The sequence below is a fragment of the Plectrocnemia conspersa genome, unplaced genomic scaffold (assembly GCF_051122295.1).
Source record: "Plectrocnemia conspersa isolate PC_06_02 unplaced genomic scaffold, ASM5112229v1 ptg000014l, whole genome shotgun sequence".
In the NCBI taxonomy this organism is placed as follows: Eukaryota; Metazoa; Arthropoda; class Insecta; order Trichoptera; family Polycentropodidae; genus Plectrocnemia; species Plectrocnemia conspersa.
In genome coordinates this window covers 1,171,264-1,195,043 of record NW_028277178.1, presented here as the reverse complement: position 1 = coordinate 1,195,043, position 23,780 = coordinate 1,171,264, and the positions used below count along the sequence as shown (strand labels likewise).

Here is a 23,780-nt window from a genome sequence, read left to right as displayed (position 1 = left end):
TTCTCGGATAATAGATTAAACATAATGTTTTCAAGTCGAAGTTAGTAACAAAAAATAAAAGAAGTGTTTGAGTCGCTGAATTTGTTTTTATTTGTAGAATATTGCAATCATTGACACAAATTACATTTAAGCAATACATATTTAACGTTAACAAATTATTTTGATGTCGTATTTGCACACATATTGAAGCGATTCGTCATACGAGCAAATGCCGTTCTGGAGTGCATGGAGTTCCGCCTCCTGTATGTGGTACGGTGAAGAAGATAGTAATATATGTATATCTATAATAAATAATGTATATCTGCCAGATGCCGTCAGGGTCTGCCCGAGAGTTGGAATATATGGGCAGTTGCCCAGGGCGCCAATTACTCTGGATGAGGACACCATTTGAACCCGGGGCGCTAAGCATACTCGGGCTGGCCCTGAATGCCGTAGCGGGACTCAAATAATTAATTTTATAATATAGTCTGTGGGGGCCTATTTATATATGTATTTATTTACGTTTATTATGCTCAACACTTGTCAGCACTCTGGTAACACTGGCGTAACGGACACACTCTTTTCGTGAAAACTCTGGCGGGCTCTTACGCCGTTGCGGGCCCGCGCACTGTTTACTATATATTTATATCAACATGTAACTTATTCAAATATTCAATAAATTACTACTGCAGCGGCTCAATCTGTGTATAATTGCCACCCATCACCTCCCGTCGGCAAAAATTTTACCTATTCTTGTGTTCTGGTCTTAGAATTTACAGTTCATCATGAGTTGAAAAAAATAAAGTACGACTCTTCATATATTCAATATGAATTCACTTCCACCATTATCAATAGAGAAGAAAAGCCTCAATGTATTAGTTGTATCAAGGCTTTGTCAAACGATTCCATAAAACCTGAAAAGTTGAAGCAATATTTACAGAATGTTCATTCACAATACAAGGGCAAGGATAAAGGCTTTTTTGAGCTTCATGAGAATGCTTTTAAAAAAATGAAGCTGGATTCAACAGGGGATTGTCAAGAAAAAAACAAAAATATTATTGCAACTTCTTAAGTTGTAGCACTAGAGATAACAAAGTGGGAAAAAAAACAACATAAAACTGGGGAAACTTTGGGTAAACCCAGTGCTCTCAAAATGGTGAAAAGTGTGTTGGGAAATGGATTGGAGAAAAAACTTGCAGCAGTTTCATTGTAAAATAACACTATCCATAAGAGGATCAGAGACATGACAATTGACATCGATGAGCAGGTTTCCAGTTGACGGTGCATGCAAAATATGTTCACTCAGGTTCATTTAAAAAGAATCTTCTATTTTGTTCTCCTCCTTAAACAACTAATAAGGCCAGTGATATTTTGGGAAAGGTTTTATCATTAAATCAGAAAATCTTTTTAGGACTAATGTCTGTGGGTGCTACACCAATGTTAAGATACGATTCCGATCTCCGCGGCATGTGCTGTGCACCAGCAACTGCTGCCGAGCGTCTATAATTTCTCTAATGAATGAATAAATAAAAAAATAATAAGCCCTACAAAATAATTGTCACTGATTTACAAAATTTGTTTAAATTCTACCGTTCACCACTTACGTGTAGGTGTTGATTGTGTTTACCGCCGTTGTAACGCATTGGGGACTTTCATGTTACAAACGAAAGATTTAAAAAAACTTAACCATAGCAAACCCTGAAGTGAATGATTGTGCATTCCGAGAAAGACATCAACATAACATCATATTCGAAAATATTATAAGTCACCCGTTTTCATTTTTTCAAATGCAATAACTAAAATAGTGCATTAAAAAATTCCAAGCCGAAAATCTAGTCATAAAAATACCACTAGCAGATAAAGATAGAAAAATTCTATAAAACCATATAAAGGTAGACTAACAACTCTAGTCAAGTGCACAAAACAGGTATTAAATAAACTCTTCAGTATGCAATTTATTAATCAGTATTGAACACTTTTTTACAAATGGAATTTTGCGCAAATTCAATTACTATCCTAACAGCTTCAATTACTGAAATAAATGTACAAATAAGTGTTCTTTCCTGCTCTCAAGTGCAGAGATATTAGGTGTAAAAGGTAATACTAATTAACATTCAAGATCCAACATTCGGATTTGGGCTTTGGTAGCCAAGCAGCATTCCAGTTTTAATATTTAGATTTGATTGAGAACTATGAGTCACCAGAGAGCAGCTAAGAGTTTGACTCTAGATCTGAAACGACCTGTTACTACAATACAGAGTTATGGCAGAGATGATTCAGAGAGTCAAGTAATCCTTGCCTTTTGATTGGATTTCCACAGAATAGTTAGTGATGCCTTTGCTACATACATAAATAAATTGACAACGTTTTCAGTTTGCAGTCCATTGCAGTGTTAGTATGTCCTTTGATGTCCTGGTCAAGGTTTTTCACATTATGCTATAAAAGATCGGTCGGGAATTTTATTTAATCATAATGCTATTATGTTATAGGAATTCATTGTTGTTGCATGTCTTCTATTTAGATTTTCCATGACAGAGCAATTGTTGGATTCTACTTCTAAAATGCCACTTTTATTTCATTTTACTTTACATTACATAATGGTAATTTATCACCAACTAATCGTAGGCAGTATTAGAGAATATGAAACTTAAAAATGATTTATATAGGCATTTCATAACACAAGTTTCTAAATGTAATAAATACTATTGATATGTCTAAATATGTAATAAATATTTTTTTTTTTAAATTATTATGATTTATTCCAATATCAATTCTTAATCACCAATACAAATAGTATATATAATTTAAAGTCCTAATCTATGCGGAGTCCTCCTCGGTGTCGACAATCCAGGTGTGGCGACTTCTTGTTTGATTGGCAAAGCCTGATCTTTGATGCGTCTCTCTTCGGCCATCACCTTCTCGGCTTCCTGCATCTGAACCTCCATTTCTTGCAAATGAACGGCAGCTTGCTTTCTCTTATCTCTTCCGGACCTCCCGGTCTCCTTGACGGAGAAGAACATAGGACCGAGTTCGGCTAACCAGTGTCCGTCCACAGCGGTTACGCACTGCATGTATTCCTTGGCAGTCATGACGAGTTCGTGATAAACTACATAATCAGGACTTGAACCAAGACCGAACAGCGCTGAAGTCGGATGCAAGTGACAGGGCATTCCTGTCCTGCAATTGACGTACTCGCCGATGCCTTTAAGTCTAGCGGCTTGGTGGAAGTAGGCTGAAAGTATAATTATAGATTATTAAATAGAAAATCTTATGACTTTTTCGATTTTGTGGTACATACCTGAACAAATACACTTCCGAATAATATCCCAATCTGTTCCGCATGAGACTAGCGGCATTTTGTGTTGTTGCAGAATATCCCTGAGCTGTTGGCGTACTTCCCTAACTTTACGCATTGCTTTAGCGTGGATGAAATGATCCGTACACCAATGTGATGAATAACTGAAATGATATAAATTAGAAAATAAATATATAAGTCGAAACAATGTAAGTTGAATTTTAACAAATAAAAATGTTCAAGGTTCTAGCGGTCCTGTCTGATAGGATAAAGATTTTATAACAGATTGTCGTTTTACTAATGTTTTGTTTAAATAGTTGATACTCGATCTTCTCCTAGAACCTTCAGTACAGCTTCAATCAGTTTAGAATTGTTTTATGATTTTCTTCGAAAGAAAGATCAGTTCTTTGTTTTAAGATTCTCGGTATTTCAACTTTTAAAAAATTATCTTGGTTTGATTTCACATTGAATTTTGATCTATAGGACAATTATTCACTGTGATTAAATTATCACACAGCAAATTGATAAATGCATACTTATTAGTCTTCCATTGATTGTAAACGTGAAGCAACGTCAAATGATCGGACTCGGGAACTTGAAACTTTTCGCGTACTCCATCTGCTTCTTCTTCACGCCCTTTGGGCCGGTAGAATATCGACGGAACAGATAGCATTGATACTGAAAAATGATTTATAATAAATTATAAGTAATGCTATAATTTTTTCGGTAGTGAAGATGATTTCTTACCGATTATGAGAACATCGGCACTGCATCCCATTTTAGCCGAAACGATCAACATGTGACATTGAGGAGGATCCAGCGGAAACTCTGCCATTTGTCTGCCCAACGGCGTCAACGCTCCGGTATGATCCAAAGCTCCCAAGATCCACAATTGATACATGGAATTCAGAATGGTGTCCTGAAATCATCAGATTATTTAGAATCATATTGATTTAAGATGTGATCAATCATTACATACTTGCGGGGGAGGATCCATGAAATGAAACTGCAATAAATCTTTCACTCCTAGACTTTTAAGCAGGAGCACGGTGTTGGCTAAATTTGTTCTTTGAATTTCTGGCACCGTCGTTACCAACAGTTCGTCTTTGTACTGTCGCTCTGTGTAAAGCCTGAAAGCTTGACCGGGTCCAGTACGACCAGCTCGACCGGAACGCTGATTAGCATTCGCTTGACTTATGGGATAAATCTGAAACAAGGTCATATTTCAATAACGTATCAAATTTAATTAATAATATTTAGAGTGGGAATAATCACCTGCAGAGCATCCATACCAATCCTTGGATTGTACACCTTCAATTTGCAGAATCCTGAATCGATTACGAAGATGATACCATCCACAGTTAGAGAAGTTTCTATTATGGGCAAATAAATATTGTATTCATTAAATAAATATATCTAAGGTTGATGAAAGCGTTATTGCCGTTTTAATGACACTTTTTGCATAAAGTTGAAATGATCTTATCTTGTTTTGGAATCTAAATAGTATAGGGACATTTTCTACATACTCTAGAACAGTTTCGTTTTATCTTTAGTCGTCTAATAAACTGTAATTGAAAATATTAATTATTGCCTTGCATCTTGTATGAATTTAAAAAAGGAAGTAGTGCAACTACAGGGGCTAAGAATAGATGTTAATATAAAATGAAGACATGGAAAAATTTAAATAGGTCTTTTTGCACATAGAAAGAAATTAGGTGGAGGGGGGCAGTGGGGGAATTTGCCCACACTTGAATTTGGCTAGAAAAATTCATGCCATTTAATAATATATTATAAATTTTAATGAAATTAAAATATTAAAAATAATTACCACTGACTAAAAAATTGCCTCCCTCCCTCCCTTCCTGTAAAAAGGGAGGGGGAAAAATCTCGAATCTATCCCGAATATATTTTTTAGATAATATATACATATATATATTTTTACTAGTGAAAATATAATTTGTCTGGCACATGCTAGTAAAATTATATAATTTCAACTTTTCCATTCGTAGTGATATATACATTTACATACTTATTATTATTATTTACATGTTACAGTGAATGTGTATTTTTCGGTAAGGTTATACTAGTGAAGTCCAAATACATTTACGCCAGTAGATATATATTTCTACTAGCAAAAATATAATTTAACTGATGGCGCTAATGAAATTATATGCTGTTTTAAATGTCTATGAAACTTAATTTGACAGTTGCGAAACGTACATTTGCAGTTCAAACCCAAACCCAACCTACACAAATTAACCAGACCAAACTAGCACTAATGAAAGTTTCAAAACTAATTACAATTTAAAACTTTCATTAGGTCAAGTCCAAAATACAAACTAAGCCAACTCAACTCACAGGGAAAAATAAGCGGAAGAAGAAATACAGACAGACGTCGCAGCTCGCACATTGCTCTATAGTTTGTCTGCACTTCAATATTCTATGTTTTAAAAATATAATAGCTATCCTTACCAATTTATTATGGACTTCCGATATGAGAGAGTTGGTCAAAGTGTATTCAAACCGAATTTTGGTTAATAGGAAGGCGCAAAAACAATTATCACTTCTCAGAAGTTAAAAATTCACGTCGAAAGCAATAAAATCGTGTCGGCACCGTCGCAGTGGAAACGCTCGGTAACGAGCATTCCCACTGCTTTATTCAAATCACACATATTGTAAGTTGTCATATTGTTATAATAATAATTGAATATTAGTGAAAACGAAATATTAAAAAAACGACCACTAACCGAAAAGGCTTAAATGACGTTCCTATTTTTGGTTTAACAAGTTTCATTACAGGAATTTATCCTTAGAAGATGAGCCCCGCTAAAGGTAAAAGCAGACTGTAGTGACATTAAGAGAATTTTGAAAGCAGAAAGTTTGAATATTGACCAATCAAACGTCTGTAAAATTATTTATTCCCCTCGGACTTCGCACCTAGCAATTACTATTTTTTTGATCCTTAATATTTAAAAAATAATTCTATAGAATAATTCAAAACACTCCTAGATGAGTTTTTTTAACATAAAACTTTAAAAATTAATATTGAAAAATTCGTTTGCTGGTTATACAAAAAATATATTTACCGGCAATGTTAGTAGCAACGACACATTTTCTTATGCCGTCTTGCGATTTTTGAAAGATTTTTGCTTGAAGATCTGACGGTAGTTGTGAATAAATCGGTAGAATAGAAAGTGCAGGCGCATTGTCGATCTCAGCTAGTCGTTCGGCTAAAACCTGCATTGAATATTAATTAGATTTTAGCAATTCTATATAAAGATATTTATTATTGATATACTTACGTCACAAGTAACTTCAATGTCTTCTTGACCGGGCATGAAGATTAATATATCTCCTTCAGTTGGCTGCAAATGGATCTGAAGTGTCTGAAAGTTTTTTAAAAGTAGGTTTAGTATATTTAAAAATAAACAATATGCTGATTGTTATATTTTATAAAGGTTTTACTTGTTTCACCGCTCCGTCTACATAATCCTCGCAGACGTTCTTGCTGAAGAATGTCTCGACGGGGAAGGTGCGTCCCGGTATTGTAAACGTTGGAACGTTGCCGAAGAAGGACGAGAATTTGGTCGAGTCCATGGTAGCCGAAGTGACAATGAGACGCAAATCATGTCTGCGAGCAACCACCTGGAAAGTAAATCATTATTATTTAGACGTTTAAATTTAAATCAATGCAGAAAATCACGTATGAATCATAGTGTTTTTTCAATCTATATTATGTTTGAGGGATCAGAATTAATAGTTATTATATGATCATCACAAATTAGGTGCATAACAATAGACGAAGCATTACAAAATCTTTCGGAATCTTAAGAAATACAAGTGCCAAGTGTTTTATTGCGTGGGATGTATGTTGCAGTAAGAGTGGGCAAGCACTAAATTTCCCTCTGGTGGGTTCATATGTATAAAAACTGGTACATGGCGCCTCAGTAAATAACTTCAAAGCAAGAGACCTTCAATTGGACAAGCTCGAAACCAAAAGGGCGCAAATGCAACCGTTTCTTCAACCGCGGTCATGAATAAATGACTTTTTGCTTCCTGGTTGTACTGAAAAATATTTTTTTTAAATTTATTATGTCCTGAAGGATAATAATGCTGGCTCTCTTCATATATTATATTATGATATAATAGCAGAGTCACGCGTTGACCTTTCGAGATCAAGGAAATCGGAAATGTAATATGTAGTTGATTATTCAAGAAAGCGATTTGTCTCTACATAACATTAAAAAATCCTTATGACATTTTTATTTATCAACTTTAAACATTGAACCACTGCCAAAAAAATTAAACACGATATTCTTGACATTGACGGCATTTCGTGATCGTTGGTATATTTTTAATTGTACTCCTTTAATTCCAAGGATTAGTAAACCGCAAAGGTGTAAGATTTCTTAGTGTTCCTAAGATTCCAACGACCGCGAGACGGACACGCGTCACGCCACGAGACTTGGGATAAAAATATAAAGTCATATGACTAAAACAAGAGTCGAATCATGAAAAGAATGATTGTTTTTTTCTTCTTCTTTTTCACCGAGAGAAAATAAAAAAAATGAGCCAAACGAAAGACAGTGGCGCTAACTGGGCGAAGCGGCGACAGACGAAAGCTGCAGATTAATTATATTTTTGAAATACTATCGCCGCTCGTTGCATTAGCAACGGTGTATTGTTTTACAGAGCGAGGACGTTTGCGTTTTTCTGTTTAGACAGCTGCGACTCGAATGACTGTAATGCGATAATTGATTTGTTTTCAAAACGATAAGCAAAGTAGCATTTTTAAGATGATATTTAATGTCATTGTATTTACATACTAAATTATACTGGACTCTAACCGATCAACGCAAAGACAGGCATTTAAAAAAATCACAGGTGTCCGTTCGTGTATTTTCATTTATTAAAAAAATAATTTATTCACTTTGATAAAAACTATTGTAATAAACCATTTGAAATTAAAATGGCGCACACCTATAAGAGATGTGAACCACCCTACTATTGGTTTAGCTCCTCATTCCTATCGGTGAAAACATCATTGTGTCTGGCAAGCTCATTGAGTCCGTGTATGATTAGAGACGTTCGAGTCGCTACGAGCAAGAATCATGGATGCAATCGCGAAAAATTGTCGACACCATCCTTCAGAAACGTTAAAAAGTATTTTATTAAATAAAACACTTTTGACTAAAATCTTTAAATTCTCTCTTTAAGCCGTATTTGAGAACGCTAAAAATTAACGTACATTATTTATTATAATTTTATTAATTAATTTAGCTAATATAGTTAATTGTTTTACTTCAAACATACATATAAAATATAATAAATATAAATAAAATATAAAAAAAAATACTTTAATATTATAATTTATTTCTTAATGCACATTTATTTTTTCGGATTGTTGTAGAAATATTATTATACATATTTACACTCCCGTACAATATTACCCTGGCCGTACTCGTTTTCTTATATCTGTCTTTAAATTATTCATTATGTGGCGACCGTTCGCCAAACAAGAACGTTTATAGGAACCAATTCAAAATGGCTTTTCAAGATAAAAAAATAGCATAAGATAGAGCCAAATCTGTTTTTGAAATTCTTGATAATGTGTTCTAAGTCTAAAGATGATACGGTTGTCATCAAATAAAAACGAAATGTCTATTAAGGCATCAAAATATTTTTGCACATGAAATTTTTTTACTGTACCTTTTTAAAGAGTAAGTACAGACATGCTAATTGTTAAGTATGACGAAACAATTTTAACACCTCTACGTTTATTGATTTCATCATAAACATCACGAAACGACATCAATCTAACATGAGTATATCATTAAACTTAGCAATTTATATAAATAAATTAATTTTAAGTTGAGTAAAAATATATTATAGAATAGTAGGCATGACCGTGAAAACGTAAAACGTTTACGGAATTATATCGAATCGTTAGAAGGTCAAGTTATGCAACTGCGACTAAATTGTATTTTTTTTAGAAAAAAACCTTGACCAAAGACGAGGACAAAAATTTCCGTAATATATTAAATTTTGACGATAAAAACCTTAATTATTAATAGTAAATACTCAGTGATTATTAAAAAATAATAAAATAAACATATTTGTTTTTAAAATGTAAAGATATTCATAGACAGATATCGAAACTTATTTTTATATAAAAAATAATGTAAACATATTGTGACATCATCAGCTCAATGATATTATGTATTTAATTTTAACAAAAATTATTGTATTATAATATAATACATATGCTATGTGTACTGATACACTGTGAGTAAGATTATTTACTTTTTACGAGTAAAATGGAATACAAAGGCATGCGAAGGTCTTTCGTAAGTCAGTCGAAATGTTTTGTTGAATTATTTCATTTACAAAAAGTTTCGACCTTAAAAATTAACGCAAGAATTTGGTTTCACTTTCAAAATTCTTGACATTTTTCTTATCAAAGAAATTGTGAGTACATTGGTAATTATTTTCAGAACAATTGAACTCTGACATTAAGATAGTCAAAAGGTTACGCACGTTCTTGGTTATAATAAAGATATAAAATTTATTGATAGTTAAATTATGTAAGAATAATAATAAGAGCCAAATATAAATACCCAAGTTTGTTTACAAAGCACATTGTTATTGAAAATTTACTCAAATGCGCAGCAAATAAAACTAAAAATATTTAAGTGTTTTTATATACGAATGTGATTCACATTTTATTTAGAAATATCAATTTATTGAATATCGTGTTATAAAAATACAGTTATGTGCACAAATTATTGATTTTGTGAAATACGAGTTTATTCGTAAAGTAAAGAATGTCATGCATATATTTTCGATACATTTGAATTATTTCTTAATATAGTCACTTCATAGTAACCATTCCATATTTTTTGAATGAGCTAATCAGCGATTATGGAAGGCCTTACATATGTATGTATAGACAAAAATTTAAGAGCTTGAAAAACATGATTTTTTATTTGATGCAAAAAGTATCGATGCGCAGTCACAACGTGTGCAATAAATATATTAAAATAAAATATAAGATTTTGAGTATAATATATTAATACTAATTACTGTTAAGATAAAAAAATCATAACCATTTTCTTTTAATAAGTCAAAGTAGCTGATATGAATCAGTAAGATTAAAAGTATCCGTCACAAACGTCTTAAGAAAGAATAACACGTGCATTCGGGATTGCCTTCCAAACGGATGTGCATAATCCGTATTAAAGAGCAACTGCAATCCGTTTCAAAAAAATTATCCAACAGCCACTCTTTTGTAATTGGCCGTTCCAACAAAAGGATGAAAAACAAAATGCACCCTCGGAGACTGACATTTCTACTGACATTTACATCAGAACTTCAAGAGCTCTTCAACTTGGACCCACTAAGTTCGTATGAAACTTCGACCAAGAGAAGGCCGATATCGAAAATCGCAGAAGTCTCCGCTTGTCGGATACACCCACGAAATACGTATTACTATCATATACAAATCGTACGTCACGATCTTAATTGTTTGCATTATATTTTTTTAATTTGTCTTTAAGATACAAATAAAAAAATAATTTAAAGGTATTCCGCGATTTGCTTATTATAAAGGAGGAACAATTAAATACATTTTCGGACTTACAGTTTAGTGTCATATTACTTGGTTATTGACTGTGTTGACTTGGTTACGCATGTCATGTTGCAACGGAGGATTTACAATACATAATTAAAACAAATAAATAATATATTTATACTATGTCTAGTTCATGAATTTGGAAGATAAGCAGTTTTAATTAATTTGGCGTTGAATGTACAAAAGTTGTTGATTTTATAGCACTTTTTGTTTGCCCTTTCACACATACATATGTTGATATTTAAATTTAAATCTCAACATAAATAATATCATACCAAGGTCAAACATGCTTTTTACGTATTGTTCGTTTTTTAAAGAAAAAATGTATTTTTTTTTGTGGTAGCAATAAGTGGCAAAAATGTGCCAAAGACGAATCTAAAAATGTAATAAAACGATTGTAAAAAGCAATTAAATAAATTATTAGTAGAACAAGCTTAGTAAAAAAGATAACTTTGAATATATATAAACATATTTATAAGCGATAAAGTCTGTGTTATATATGTATATATAGTTAGGCATATTAAAAATTTGGAAAATTGCCAAATATATGTAAATTTAATTAATATGACAATAATTTATTATATCATAATATTAAATGCTTCAGAGTGACAATTAAAATAATTTATAACACACAGTGGTCAATCATTTTTTAGTTGCAATGCCAAATTAAACTGTTAAGTATTTGTAAAAAATAATACAATAAGAAAGTACTGCGTATAAGTTTTTTATCGTTATATATTTGAGTGATAAAAGAAATTTATATAAATTCGATAAAAATTAACAATTTTAAACCAGATTTTTAGCTGACTGCTCCTGAATTTTATTAATGGGGATATTGTAAGCAATACAAGTATTATAAAAATCAAAGCCATGTAATAAGAACGAGATAAAGAAATCAAAAACGACATTGAATTAAAGATGTATGAATTAATGAAGGTAAAGGACAATAAATACAAAAGATCCACTAACTAGATAAAAACATTTAAATTAATTAAAAAATAATATAAAATATTATAAACACACTGTATATTTTAAAAATGAAAAAGTAAACAATATTTGTTATATCATATATGCCTGGAAACCTTGACGCTAAAATATTATCAAAACAATAATTCGCATATCAGTGACAATGGCTATATACATATATTGTGGCTAGTTATTATTTTATTTATTTATATTTAGAGTACTTTACAATTTATAGCAGAATTTAAGGAGAGGTCATTGGATATCGTGTTTTTTTATGTCTGGTCTTTTTATGCATATTTATGCGATTATAGCAATTATGCGGTATATAAATAGCTTGTTATCGCGCTACACTTTCCGGTATGTGTTTATGTTAGCCAACGCAATATATAATTATTGTATTTTGCTTTAGAATCTACAATATAAAATATATGAATGAACATAAGTAAACGTTTACAGAAATTATATTGAAATGTTTACAATCGCAAGAGATAATATTTGATTATGCAGATAAAATATGACGCTTTTATCTGCATATAATGTTTTAATTTTAGTACATATATAAATTTTAATTGATAAAAAGCAGATAAACGCCATACTTTGATTGCTTGGACTGGAATTTTTTAGGCAGCAAATTATGACACGCGAGCTGAGAATCGATTTTACATTTTAAACTCTGTAAAATTTTCAAATATGCACTATAACGGAATGGCTAACCATCGATTTTCTAGATATGACCGTGTGTGGTGCTCCTATTGCTTCACATTCCGCCGTGACGTAACGCAGTTATAATTCGGCAGTCTTCACTGCCCCGTGTACATTTTATTGCCTGTGTAGGACCCTCATGCTCAATTACATGATTTTTTTATTATGAGATAAAATGATTTTTACTACATGTTTGTACATATTTACATAATAAATAATTTAAAATTAGCACTAAAGACAAAATTATTAATGAAATAATTTTTATCAAACAAAAAATATTTATCTGATTTAAAATAAAATGTAAATTTTAATTCATGTAAGTTTATTTAGAAAAACGTAAAACTCACATTTTTAAAAATAAAATTTAAATAAAATTTCTGCAGGTTTTTTGTCTGCGTCCCGCAAACTTGCTTAAAACGAATTTGGCGGAATTTACGTCAAAAGCAATAAAATTGTTAGAAACACGTATTTTAAACAATTTTCGATAAATGACAAAATTCATAATAGTGGATTCAATATGCATTTTATATTTTTTAAGCCTAATATTAAATATTGTGGGAGTTCTTCTTTGTATACTCGCGCAGTAAATCACCATATCCAGGATAATTACAAGAATAAACGTGACAATAGTATAGTATAAACAAAGATTGTAACTGAGCGGACCACCACAATAGCCTCGTAATTTCTAGAGGAAAAAAACGATCCTTTGAACATCAAGGAATAAATAAACAATGCCTCGAAACACGCCGTAATTACTCTCAAAATGAAAAATATTTTTTTTGTGCATAATGGCTGTGCAAACAATACGCCATCGGGCGACAGAAAAAAGCACCGTTAACATTCAATCTTTTGCATAATTTGACTTTTGAAATGTCAATCAAGTAAATTTCACTCTTTAGAGGCGTGGACATATTTCGTTGGTCACGAAAATTGGTTGAATGATTTCTGTATTGTTATGATTCGTCGGAGAGCTTTTCAACCTACGATACATAAGGCCGGTCTCTAAGGGACGATCAGACAGAGGCAGAGAGTGTTACTACATGATCCATTGCTTAAACCACTGCTATTACCGGTAATAGGGCCCTACGAGTTCAACCCATTGGGTGGTATCCAGCATTTTAGGGCTAGATGAGCGGGAACCACCCCCCGTAGTACTACGTTATTTGTTCGAGTCTCAGTAGTGTTTCTCCCGAGTGTTATTGGGAAACGCTCTCCTGATCATCTGCAAACTGCCGCTTAGCTTTTGCATAGCATTAGCTTTGCATGCTCCTGCATTTCTATGCTTCATCCTTGAACATAACTTTCGTGATTCCTCAGTTCTAGTTACGACTCCCGGTCCCCAAGGGCCGGGCCCTTATTAGCCTGCTGGTTTGAAATGCAGTGCTTTTGTGAATGCAGTGCTTTTTTGAAATGCAGTGCTTTTGTGAAATGACGCTACCTCGGTTGGGTGTTCACAAAGTTTACTTCCTCTTAAGAGCTTGGGGGTTTTCAAGCTCAAAAGAGGTCCCTCACTCTCCCACACTGTTAACGGCGAACTCCAGCGTGGCAGACAGACTACGAAACGCACATCAAGAGACTACGAAATAGACTTCGAGAGATATCGACAGACTGCAGAGCGGCGGCGCCAGTCGACCACACGCTGGAGTTAACCGTTAACAGTGTGGGAGAGTGAGGGACCTCTTTTGAGCTTGAAAAACCCCAGGCTCTTAAGAGGAAGTAAACTCTGTGAACACCCAACCGATGTCATCATTTCTCCGCTAGCTTCTCCACCAGCGCTCGGAAAAAAGCAACTTTCTTCCACAATAGTTTATTGCAATATATGTTATACTAAGTAAACTGTTAAACCTTAAAAAAAATAATTGTTTAAACCTTAAAATATTATATTTAAATAACCTAATATTAAATGATATATTTCCGATCCGGTCCCATACAAAAAAGTTTGCCGATCTCTAGTTTGCTACCAATATAATCCAATTCGACAGCAACATGCAGATTTAAAAATGCATCTTGTAAGTAGGCCATAAAACAAAAATTAAAATAAAGGTATTCCGAAACACAACCACACACGACTTTAAAAATCCCGCCAGCATAATTAAGCAAAGACGCTAAAGCGCACTTTTTTCTATGCATATGCATTACTATGCGGCAGGATAATGTAAAAAAAGTATTAAGCAAAAAATAATGCTGTACTATATTTAAACAAAGGCATCCGATGCAATTACATAACAAATTCCGGAGCTATTATTATGTTTATCAAAAAGTTGACACTTGATTGACTCTTATGCTTTTTATGAAATGTTGTATTATCCACCACATTCACCAGATACCCCGTCAATAGATTATTACTTGTATAAGCACCTCGACAACTTTTTTAAGGGTCAGTTTTGAACATCATGTCTACAACCAAAAGTTCATACCTTCTTTGAGTTTATCAACTCATTTTAAAGCTGTTTATTTCGGTTAATAAAGTTAAGTCATCAGCTGAGAAAAATGTATTTCAATTTTAATTAAATATTTATAAAGATTATCTTCACCACAGCACTTTTACAATCGGAATCATGTTCAATGACGCATTTTGGCTAGCACGCGGTGCTTCCCATCTATATCTAGCCAAACGCACGTGAGCCACGTAACGTATGCAAAAAAATCTTCACCTTTTCTTCACTATTGGCGCCGCTTCGTTATCTCGGAAAATGTTGACGTCAACTGTTTTTGTCCGAGAGTGTGTAGTTAGGACCTTATGTGTGCGACGCTTCAGGTACGTTTTCTCCTTGACCCAAAATGTACCCAAGATATACCAGACGCAAACAAGACTTCATATTATTAAGTATCGATGTGTACTCGTTTCTTTAAAAAAAACACAATTACTGTTGTACTTGGTTCCATAATGTAATTACTCTTAATTTGAATTTTAACTGGCCATTAAATATTTTTAATTATAATTATAATCATTGGGTATTTAAAATGAATTAAAAAAACATCGTCGAAAATTAGGAGCTAACGGTGTTCCTTTTAGGTAAATAAAGTGTGATACACGTTGAGAGGTGAGATTGCTTACACTGACGAAGAGACATCGCGTGGTGTTAAAGATCCCATTGTGAGTTGCCGTACAAAAGTCGTTGTTTCCTAATGTCAATTAGAAGGTTGAAGTGTCGCAAAACATCCGCTCCGCAACAATTAATTGCTAGCGGAACTCGGAAGGCCAAGGTACAAGTTCAGAATTTATTCTCCGAATGTTCGAATTGATGAACCGTTAGCAACGCAGTGTTCACTTTGCAACGTAGGAGTGACGCTGATGTTGGCGCCGGTGTCAATTAGGAAATGTTTCCACATTGTCGCATCAAGATTTTAACGTTCACACGTGTGTGTATTTCTTGGCCCGTTTCTTAAAATCGTAGCGGTACTAGCAGATGTCATACCTGTTATACTTTGTAAAATGTATATTATTGTTAGATAGCAATTGTGGTCGATGCATATTTTTAATTAATTCACTGAGTCAGTTCCTTAGTAACATTCAGCCACACTGGGCTCGTCTGCCATTATGGTTAGCTTGTCTAATAAACATTTCATGTTGGTGGCTGATATCAGTGGCAGATGATGGATGAACAGTCGCCTTTTATGTTACGTTATGCAAGTGATCCCATCTTATAGTTTAAGACATCCCGACCGCTCGGTCCCTCGAGTGAATTTTAAAAATAATAACGATTTCTTTAAATTAACAATCATGAATAAAACCCAAAATGAAATTTTTAAAACTAATTATAGTTTCACACTTTCATTAGGTCAAATCCAAAATATTTCTTTCAGGAGAAAATATGCTGAAGAATAAGTACAGAAGGACATCGCATCTCACATAGTTTGTCTGAATTTCATCAAGGGTTGCAAAGCTCCAGTCAATTGTTGCACTCATTTCTTCGACCGACAAAATATGTATACGACTCTAGAAAGTGGCATTTGCTTAATGGACATCCTTCCGAGGTAGAATGGTGTAACGGGAATATTGTGACTATACGGTGTTTCTTGTCGTTCGGTGATATATTATTTTCCGTGCCGTTTCGCAACAAAGAAATACTGCTTTAATGCATCGGAGAGTAATTACATGTTATTTATGTGAAATACTTTTTTTCTGGACGTAACGAGAGTTTTTGTGTGGTCCCGTCTTTTACAGTTTACACTCTATTGTCAAGTTCTTGGTAACGGTAATTAAGGGCGCGAGTTTCAAGAATAAGAAGATCCCGCACAAAACTTAACGTCACAGTATAATACAATCTATACTATATGAAACAGAAATATGTGTCACAAAAACAGAAGCGACGCGACATTTACACATGTCATTCTGGCTGTCATTTCTAAGTAAACTGTGATATTTTAAATATATTTTTTATTTATTGAATACGATTACACGCTACTGCCATTGCAACCGTTAAAGAAGCTGAACAGCGACGTACTGATGAGCATATATGTGCTACTGCAATTCATTAATGCAATATGTACAATGAAATACATTTTTAATAACCTGATAAATAAAAAAGAGTAAATCTATCTCAAGCAAAGCTAGTTAATTAATAAAAATCAAAAGAACATTTTACACATTTATCGAGTTATCGTATTATGTTTTCACGTAATAAGTGTGCTAAAGAGTATTAAAGATAATTGACAGTTGACGAATGAGAGAGCTGTAGGAATCAGCGAGACTAAAAAAATATTTAGCATTGTTCTATCGTTAAAATCATTTTTACACAGTGTTTACAAACAAATGGATGAAAAGCATTGTTATTTCAATAACAATGCTTTTCCACAGACGTTTGCGGAAAAAAGAAGAATAGAAGCACATGTGCATATTTTCCGGATATTGGTCTCGCTTAAACAACGAAGCATACGTAGAAACCATAGTTCGGTCTAAATGCTTATTGTGTAATACGTGCAAGTTTAAAATCAAATAACTAATAAACTTGACGGTTAAGCTAATGGATGAACTTATTGACTTTTGCACATTGAATGTAATGATAATATATGACTAATCAACTTGATAACTACCATATGAAGTGTTATACTTATGAAAATACACATTTCCTATTATAACTAGCCTTGGACGTTTATGCAAATGTATTAACACTTAGCGCTTTTACGTCATCACCGCTGGTGCAGTGTGAAGGCCTCGACTTCTGTCGACGACCTTAGGGAGAAATGGTGGAGTTTTCACTGGCTTCGGCGGAGGCAGACCTGTCTGAGGAATCTCTTCTGCTTTCTACCAACTCCGATCACCCGCCTGTCTCGCTTTAAGAGCAATCCGTCACGGCTAGTTTGTAATGCTGCTTTTTTGCCGGATTCGAACTGGTTAGGTCCGGACGCTGCGGTGACCAGCGACTATTATGCTAATTCCTCGTTCGTCACTCGCAAAGAGAACGGTGTCCAAGACTAAAAAGTGTTGTTTCTTGTGTATTGTATGGCTTGCAAAGAAATGGAACATGCCGCCCCTGCTTTACATATGAATATAATATCAACATATTATGCAAAGAGCGATGCACGAACATTGCTAGAAAAAATGTAAATATTATTTTTATTTTTTTAAACATATGCAAACTTGCCCGCGGCTTTGGACGGAGTGCTAGTGAACTAGAACTATATTTTATTTCTGTATAAAATATTTTTGACGTGCAGAACAATTTTATTCGTCACGCTGACGTTGTACAAGCGCGCGTGTCGGTCGGAGTTTTGGGCGGATTAGAACTACTTTAAAAACATCTAAGCAAAGGGCAGTTTGTGTATATACAAATTCAAAGGAATCAATGTGGCAAACGTGGCGACATGTGAGTAGCAGGTATATAAATTGCAAATGCTCAGTAAAATCGTTGCCAAATTTCCAACTCTTTAAATTATGACAGGTAAGCGAAAGCCATTCTTATAAAAAAAGTAGTGGACAATAACATCTGATTTCACCCTGAATCATCGCAAGAGGATCAAGTTTTGAAATGTCAGAGTATCTCCCTTATCTTTCAAAATATATATTAAAAGCGTGAACATTGCGTATCTACGACACTTCCTTTCGGAATACACTTCCACCAGGATGTTTACCCAGCTCTGATCTGTTATCAATAACATTATATGCAGAGTTTAGGCCATTTTTTGCAATTTAAAATCAAAAATAAAAATTATTATTATTATTAAATAATAATATTTTTAATCATAAGCTCAACAGTATCATACAAAACTTATTTAATAAATCAAAATTAATTTATTGCAATGTATAGTAAAAAAATCAATCAGAATTATTTGTGCATAAAAAATCTGATACAAATATATATTTTTAAAGCAACTTTCAACAAGTTCAATTTTATTGACGTTTACAAATATGTATTGCTTATATAATAAATTAGTAAATATAAACATGTTTTATATTGGTGTGATAAATCGATACTATCATGTAATAATCTTATATAATCTATTTTTAACAAATAAAATAGACAGATTAATCAATATATTTTATATAACGGTGATCAATAAAGACAATCAGTTAAAATCTTTGCATCAATATTTTTTATTAGTAAAAATCTAATCCTCCTTTCGTACTGTTATGATGCGTATAAAAAATTAGTAGATTTCTACATAAAAGTGAATCAAAAAAATATTAGTTTGGTTTCTCCTGAATCATCTGCTTTGGTTAAAGGTTTGAGGATTGAAAGGGTCACTTCAATCAAGACTACAACGCAATATTGACCACAAAACTATTGATTTAAAATATTATAACAATGACGATTCTCAAAAGCCCAAAAGAAGTAGCTGCTTCATTTCGATTGTCCGATTTGGACAAGCTGAGCAGTCGCCCCAAATCTTAAAATAAACGCAGGTCTAGGTGATGCATAATAAACATGATTAAAAACATTTTAAAATATATATACTAAATAATCATAACATGTTTGTGGCCTAAACACAGTTTTTTTTATTATACAACGTAGTCAAAGTGCCTTTGAAGCAAGCACCCAAAATTTTTTACCAATTCTCCCGTAAACAGCCATTTTTACGGTTTACATAAAAACTATCACACGCTTAACGACTACTTTGTTAACATATTGAGTAAACAATGTGTAAACGAGTAGAGAGGTGCGAAAAGCACTAACAAAATAATTAGCAAGAGTTAAAATTGCACTCTGTGGTGGACGTGATTCTGGAGATGCTTTGCTTTGTTTTTTCTGATTTATTAAGTTATTTTTTGACTTGGAGCCAAAATAAAAATATAAAAAAAACGAGAAGAAAATAAACGAGCTCTAAAGATCCATATTATTGTAATACATTTTGCTAATTTCAACGGCAGTGACGCAATTGTTTTGTGTTGTGGTTGAGACTTTTACCACACTTTCGCTGCAGTGTTTTTTATTCGTTGTAAACTAAGCATTGTGTTCTAAATTGAGAGAAACACAATTTGTATCGATTATGATCACTATTATTTTAAAAACTAAAAATAATAACATGAAACGAAATCGAGCATAGCAATTGACCCAATTATATCAAGCGTGATTAATTCTGTGATATATGCATGCGGAAAATAAAAACTTTTTTCATGCTGAAAGTGTGACATTTACTCTCTGCAATTTAATCTAATTTGTGTAATTTAATGAGACTGCTGTGAAAATAATTTTGAAAATAACAATCTAAATAAGTATACAGCAGATTGTTTTTGGAAAGAAAAAAATATACTTATACAATTGGAGAGACAAAGTCTATATTATAAAACTTCTTGGAATTATCCAATTTGTGACGCTATGGAATTATGATAATATATTTTATGCATTCAGCTGTGTCATATACACACTATAAGAACCATTTTTTAAAACATTTGTAAATTCTAGTCTTCAAAAACTACAAGATATCAGATATCAAACGGAAGGATACATTATATGGAAAAACTTTTCTTATTGTGTAATTTAATATATACATCGAATTATATTATCTTAGTAGTGAAAATTTTTTCTAGACTTTTGATTTAAAAAATGTATATAAATCGTATTATTATATCTTTATGGTAAAAATATTGTAGTAAAGTTTAATCAGAATGACAGTCAATATCAGTCGATTATGATTCAATATAATTATATTTCTTAAATATTAAAATCAAATTTTAAAGAAATCAAAAGTATATAAAAAACAATATCTTCTAAAAAATTTTTGAATATAAATCAGATTATCCAATCTTTGTGGAACAAATATTATTGTTAGTTACATATAATATTTATTATAAAGGCAATTAAAATATATCTGTTTGTAAAAAAAAATACAAGTGCTATCGAAATAACTATTATTATAAAAATAAAAAATAGCACATGAAATGTAATTTATAAATAAGTGTTTTGCACTTTTTTAGAACTATAATAAATATCGAATTATTCAACCTTTTTGGCAAAAATTGTTATATGATTTAATAAATTATAAACGTGCAGCTAAACTGTCTGTTTGTATTTAAGTAAGCCAAAGAAAAAGTTTTGAAAAACGACTTTTTTCAAATTTTAATTTTAGCTAATTAAAAATAAAAATGCAGTTAAAAACTTATAATGAATTTTTCACTTTTTAAAATTATAATTTAAATAAAATTATTTTATCATTGTGCCACAAAAAATTTTTTTTTTATTAAAATTACCATAAATATAATATTTAATATAAATATTGCATAAAAATCCAATTGAGCTCAATCCAGTTAGGGCCGTTTTTAAGCAGAAAAAAGTGTTAAAAATCAAATAATTTTGCATTTTTTTAAAACTGAAGTATATTGAATTATTTAATCTTTGTTGAAAAAAAATAGTTGTACAGTTTTATTAACATGAGTATAAATATAATATACAATAAAAACGGAATTGAAATATGTTTTTATTTTATTTAGTAAAAAAAAAACTATTAAAAAGCGATGAATTTTGCACTTTTTAAAATTACAAAATGAATTGAATTATTTCATTTTTGTATTAAAAAATATAGTTTTATTAAAAATACCATAAATATCATAAACACGTTAATAAAAGTAACTGTTTGTATTTGGACAAATAAAGTATTAAAAAATAAGTATTTTTTAATACAAATTTAATTATTTTATCTTTAAGTCGAAAAAATCTTGTACGGTGATTTTATTATAAGCATAAATAGTATTATTATTAAAAAATCAATCATAAAAATGCAATAAAAAACATTTATATTTAGTTAAAGCAAAGTCTTAAATCAAAATAAAAGTAATAAAGTTTGTTTTTTAAATTATAATATAAATCTATTTATTTGAACTTTGTGGAAAAAATATTTTAGTAAAGCGTTGTTAGATGAACAATATTTAAAGCATAAGAATGCAGTTAAAAATGTGAAAACGATATTTAACCCTTTCACCGCATATGGCATCTATAGAAGTCATCAAGAAAATCTGCAATACTCATTGGGTGCCATAAATCTTTGAGCCTAATAATATCATTACTTAGTACAATTTAAGGCTGTAAATCACTTGTGTGTAGGTGCCCCCCATATATTAAAAAAATCAAAATAGCGCGCAAAAATATCAGCCGCGGTGAAAGGGTTATAAAACGATACTTTTTATGACATATTTTATATCTTTGTGTTCAACTGTATTCAGAATTTGATATTTAGTATTATTCCGATAATCATATCGAATCTAATTTATATGTTTTTAGATAATAACTCAGATCTGATTAGTGTTAGATGATAATAAGATAAAATGCTGTTATATAGCATTTTCTTTAAAAATTCTTATTATTCTTCGTAATCAAATAAATTGCATTATTTTTGCCCCAATAAGTTTTAGAAATCAGTTTCTGAATTACTAAATTGAAACATATAAATCTAATTTGGTTGGAATACTTTCTGTATTGGTCCATACATATTCATTTATGGCACATTGTTTATTATTTTAAACGCTGGTTGTTGCTATAAAGTGAAAAATATATACGTATATATTATTATTTTTAAGCTTTTTTCTCGACGTTTCGTCAAAAAAGTTTTTCGGCATCCTAAGGATGTGTTTTATAAATCTGAGTATCCGGTTATTAAATTCTAGTGCCTTTTTTAAAGCTGTTTCAAGGGGGGGGGGGGTTGTCGATAACCCGTTAATGCTCGATGACTTTCAGCTGCTAGCTCTAGAGTGCCCTAGAGCCACGATTACGTTCCCTATTTTTGCCTGTTGTGACCAGGACGTCAGCGCTTGAGAACGCTCCTTTTGCACGAGCCATCCGGCTTCTCGATGAACTTGCCGACCACAAGGATGTTTTCGGCGATAGTAATAAGGAGCCGAAAAAAATATGGAATGGTGCTCACTTATTATAAGTGTGCATTATATCTATATTTTTAAATATTTATTATTGTATAAAATAAATTACTATATATCTAAAATATAATAACATATAAAAATAAATGTACCAAAGAATATTTAAAAAAAACTTAAGGTAATAGCAAAATTATTGAAAATTAACCTTAATATTTATATTTTATTTAAGAATGTAGTGCGAATGATTTTTTTAATTTTCTTTACGGAGGTTAAATCGCAAATAATATATATTTATTCATTACGATATTTATTGTATTTTTATTCTACGCCCTGGAGAAAAAAAGAGAGGCTCTAAGACTATATTTAGATTTTATTATAAGTCTTGAAAGTATAAAATACGTATTGATTTTGTTATTTATAAATATGTATCTAAATCTATATATATATATTTATTTATAAATAACGAGCTATACTAAAAATAATTGATTACTGACATTTACTCTAAAAGCAAAAGTTTACATGACCATCAAATTACATCACAACACACAAACATCGACTGTTTGACCTCAAGATTGAAATAGTCGATTCATTTACCAGCAGCTATAGGTACTCTGCTAGAATTACATAGGCGCGTGTAATAGATTTCGGGTGTGGTCTACCCACGCTTCATTTCTTTTCCGCAATAAATAAATAAATAAATAAAATTTTGGCTAACGCCCAAGGTCTGACGATTTTTTTTCACGGTTGGTGTATTTTTAAAATTGCAATAAAGCGACAATCTAAAAGGGTTTTTGTTACACACGTCACTGAGCTTACTCGCTTATATATGTATATGCTCTTGTTCTAAGTGGGCATCTAAAAGTAGCCTATATGGCATTCCGAATTTGTACGCACAACGAGCAAAAAGCCATTTTAAATACACGTGTAACAGTATTTTAATGCGTTATTAATGAATTTAG

General features: G+C 31.8%; 1 protein-coding gene across 8 annotated transcripts in view; it reads right to left on the bottom strand.

The window, feature by feature from the left end:
- Positions 1–2,711: 2,711 nt before the first annotated feature.
- Prp16 (ATP-dependent RNA helicase l(1)G0007) overlaps positions 2,712–23,780 on the bottom strand; it is a 72,055-nt gene continuing 50,986 nt past the window's right edge. For 5 of the 8 annotated variants that reach the window (XM_088203387.1, XM_088203386.1, XM_088203391.1 and 2 more), the window contains 9 exons: positions 6,740–6,919; positions 6,577–6,660; positions 6,361–6,511; positions 4,550–4,647; positions 4,254–4,481; positions 4,022–4,193; positions 3,811–3,952; positions 3,278–3,438; positions 2,712–3,211 (listed from right to left, as the gene is read on the bottom strand). In XM_088203387.1, the coding sequence (XP_088059513.1) occupies positions 2,784–3,211; positions 3,278–3,438; positions 3,811–3,952; positions 4,022–4,193; positions 4,254–4,481; positions 4,550–4,647; positions 6,361–6,511; positions 6,577–6,660; positions 6,740–6,919 (1,644 nt within the window). In that variant the 3' untranslated portion in view covers positions 2,712–2,783. Of the gene's footprint in view, positions 3,212–3,277; positions 3,439–3,810; positions 3,953–4,021; positions 4,194–4,253; positions 4,482–4,549; positions 4,648–6,360; positions 6,512–6,576; positions 6,661–6,739; positions 6,923–7,871; positions 8,013–13,797; positions 13,907–15,226; positions 15,420–15,630; positions 17,871–23,780 lie in introns of those variants that run through there. The other 3 variants (XM_088203393.1, XM_088203388.1, XM_088203392.1) reach the window with 3 other exon arrangements.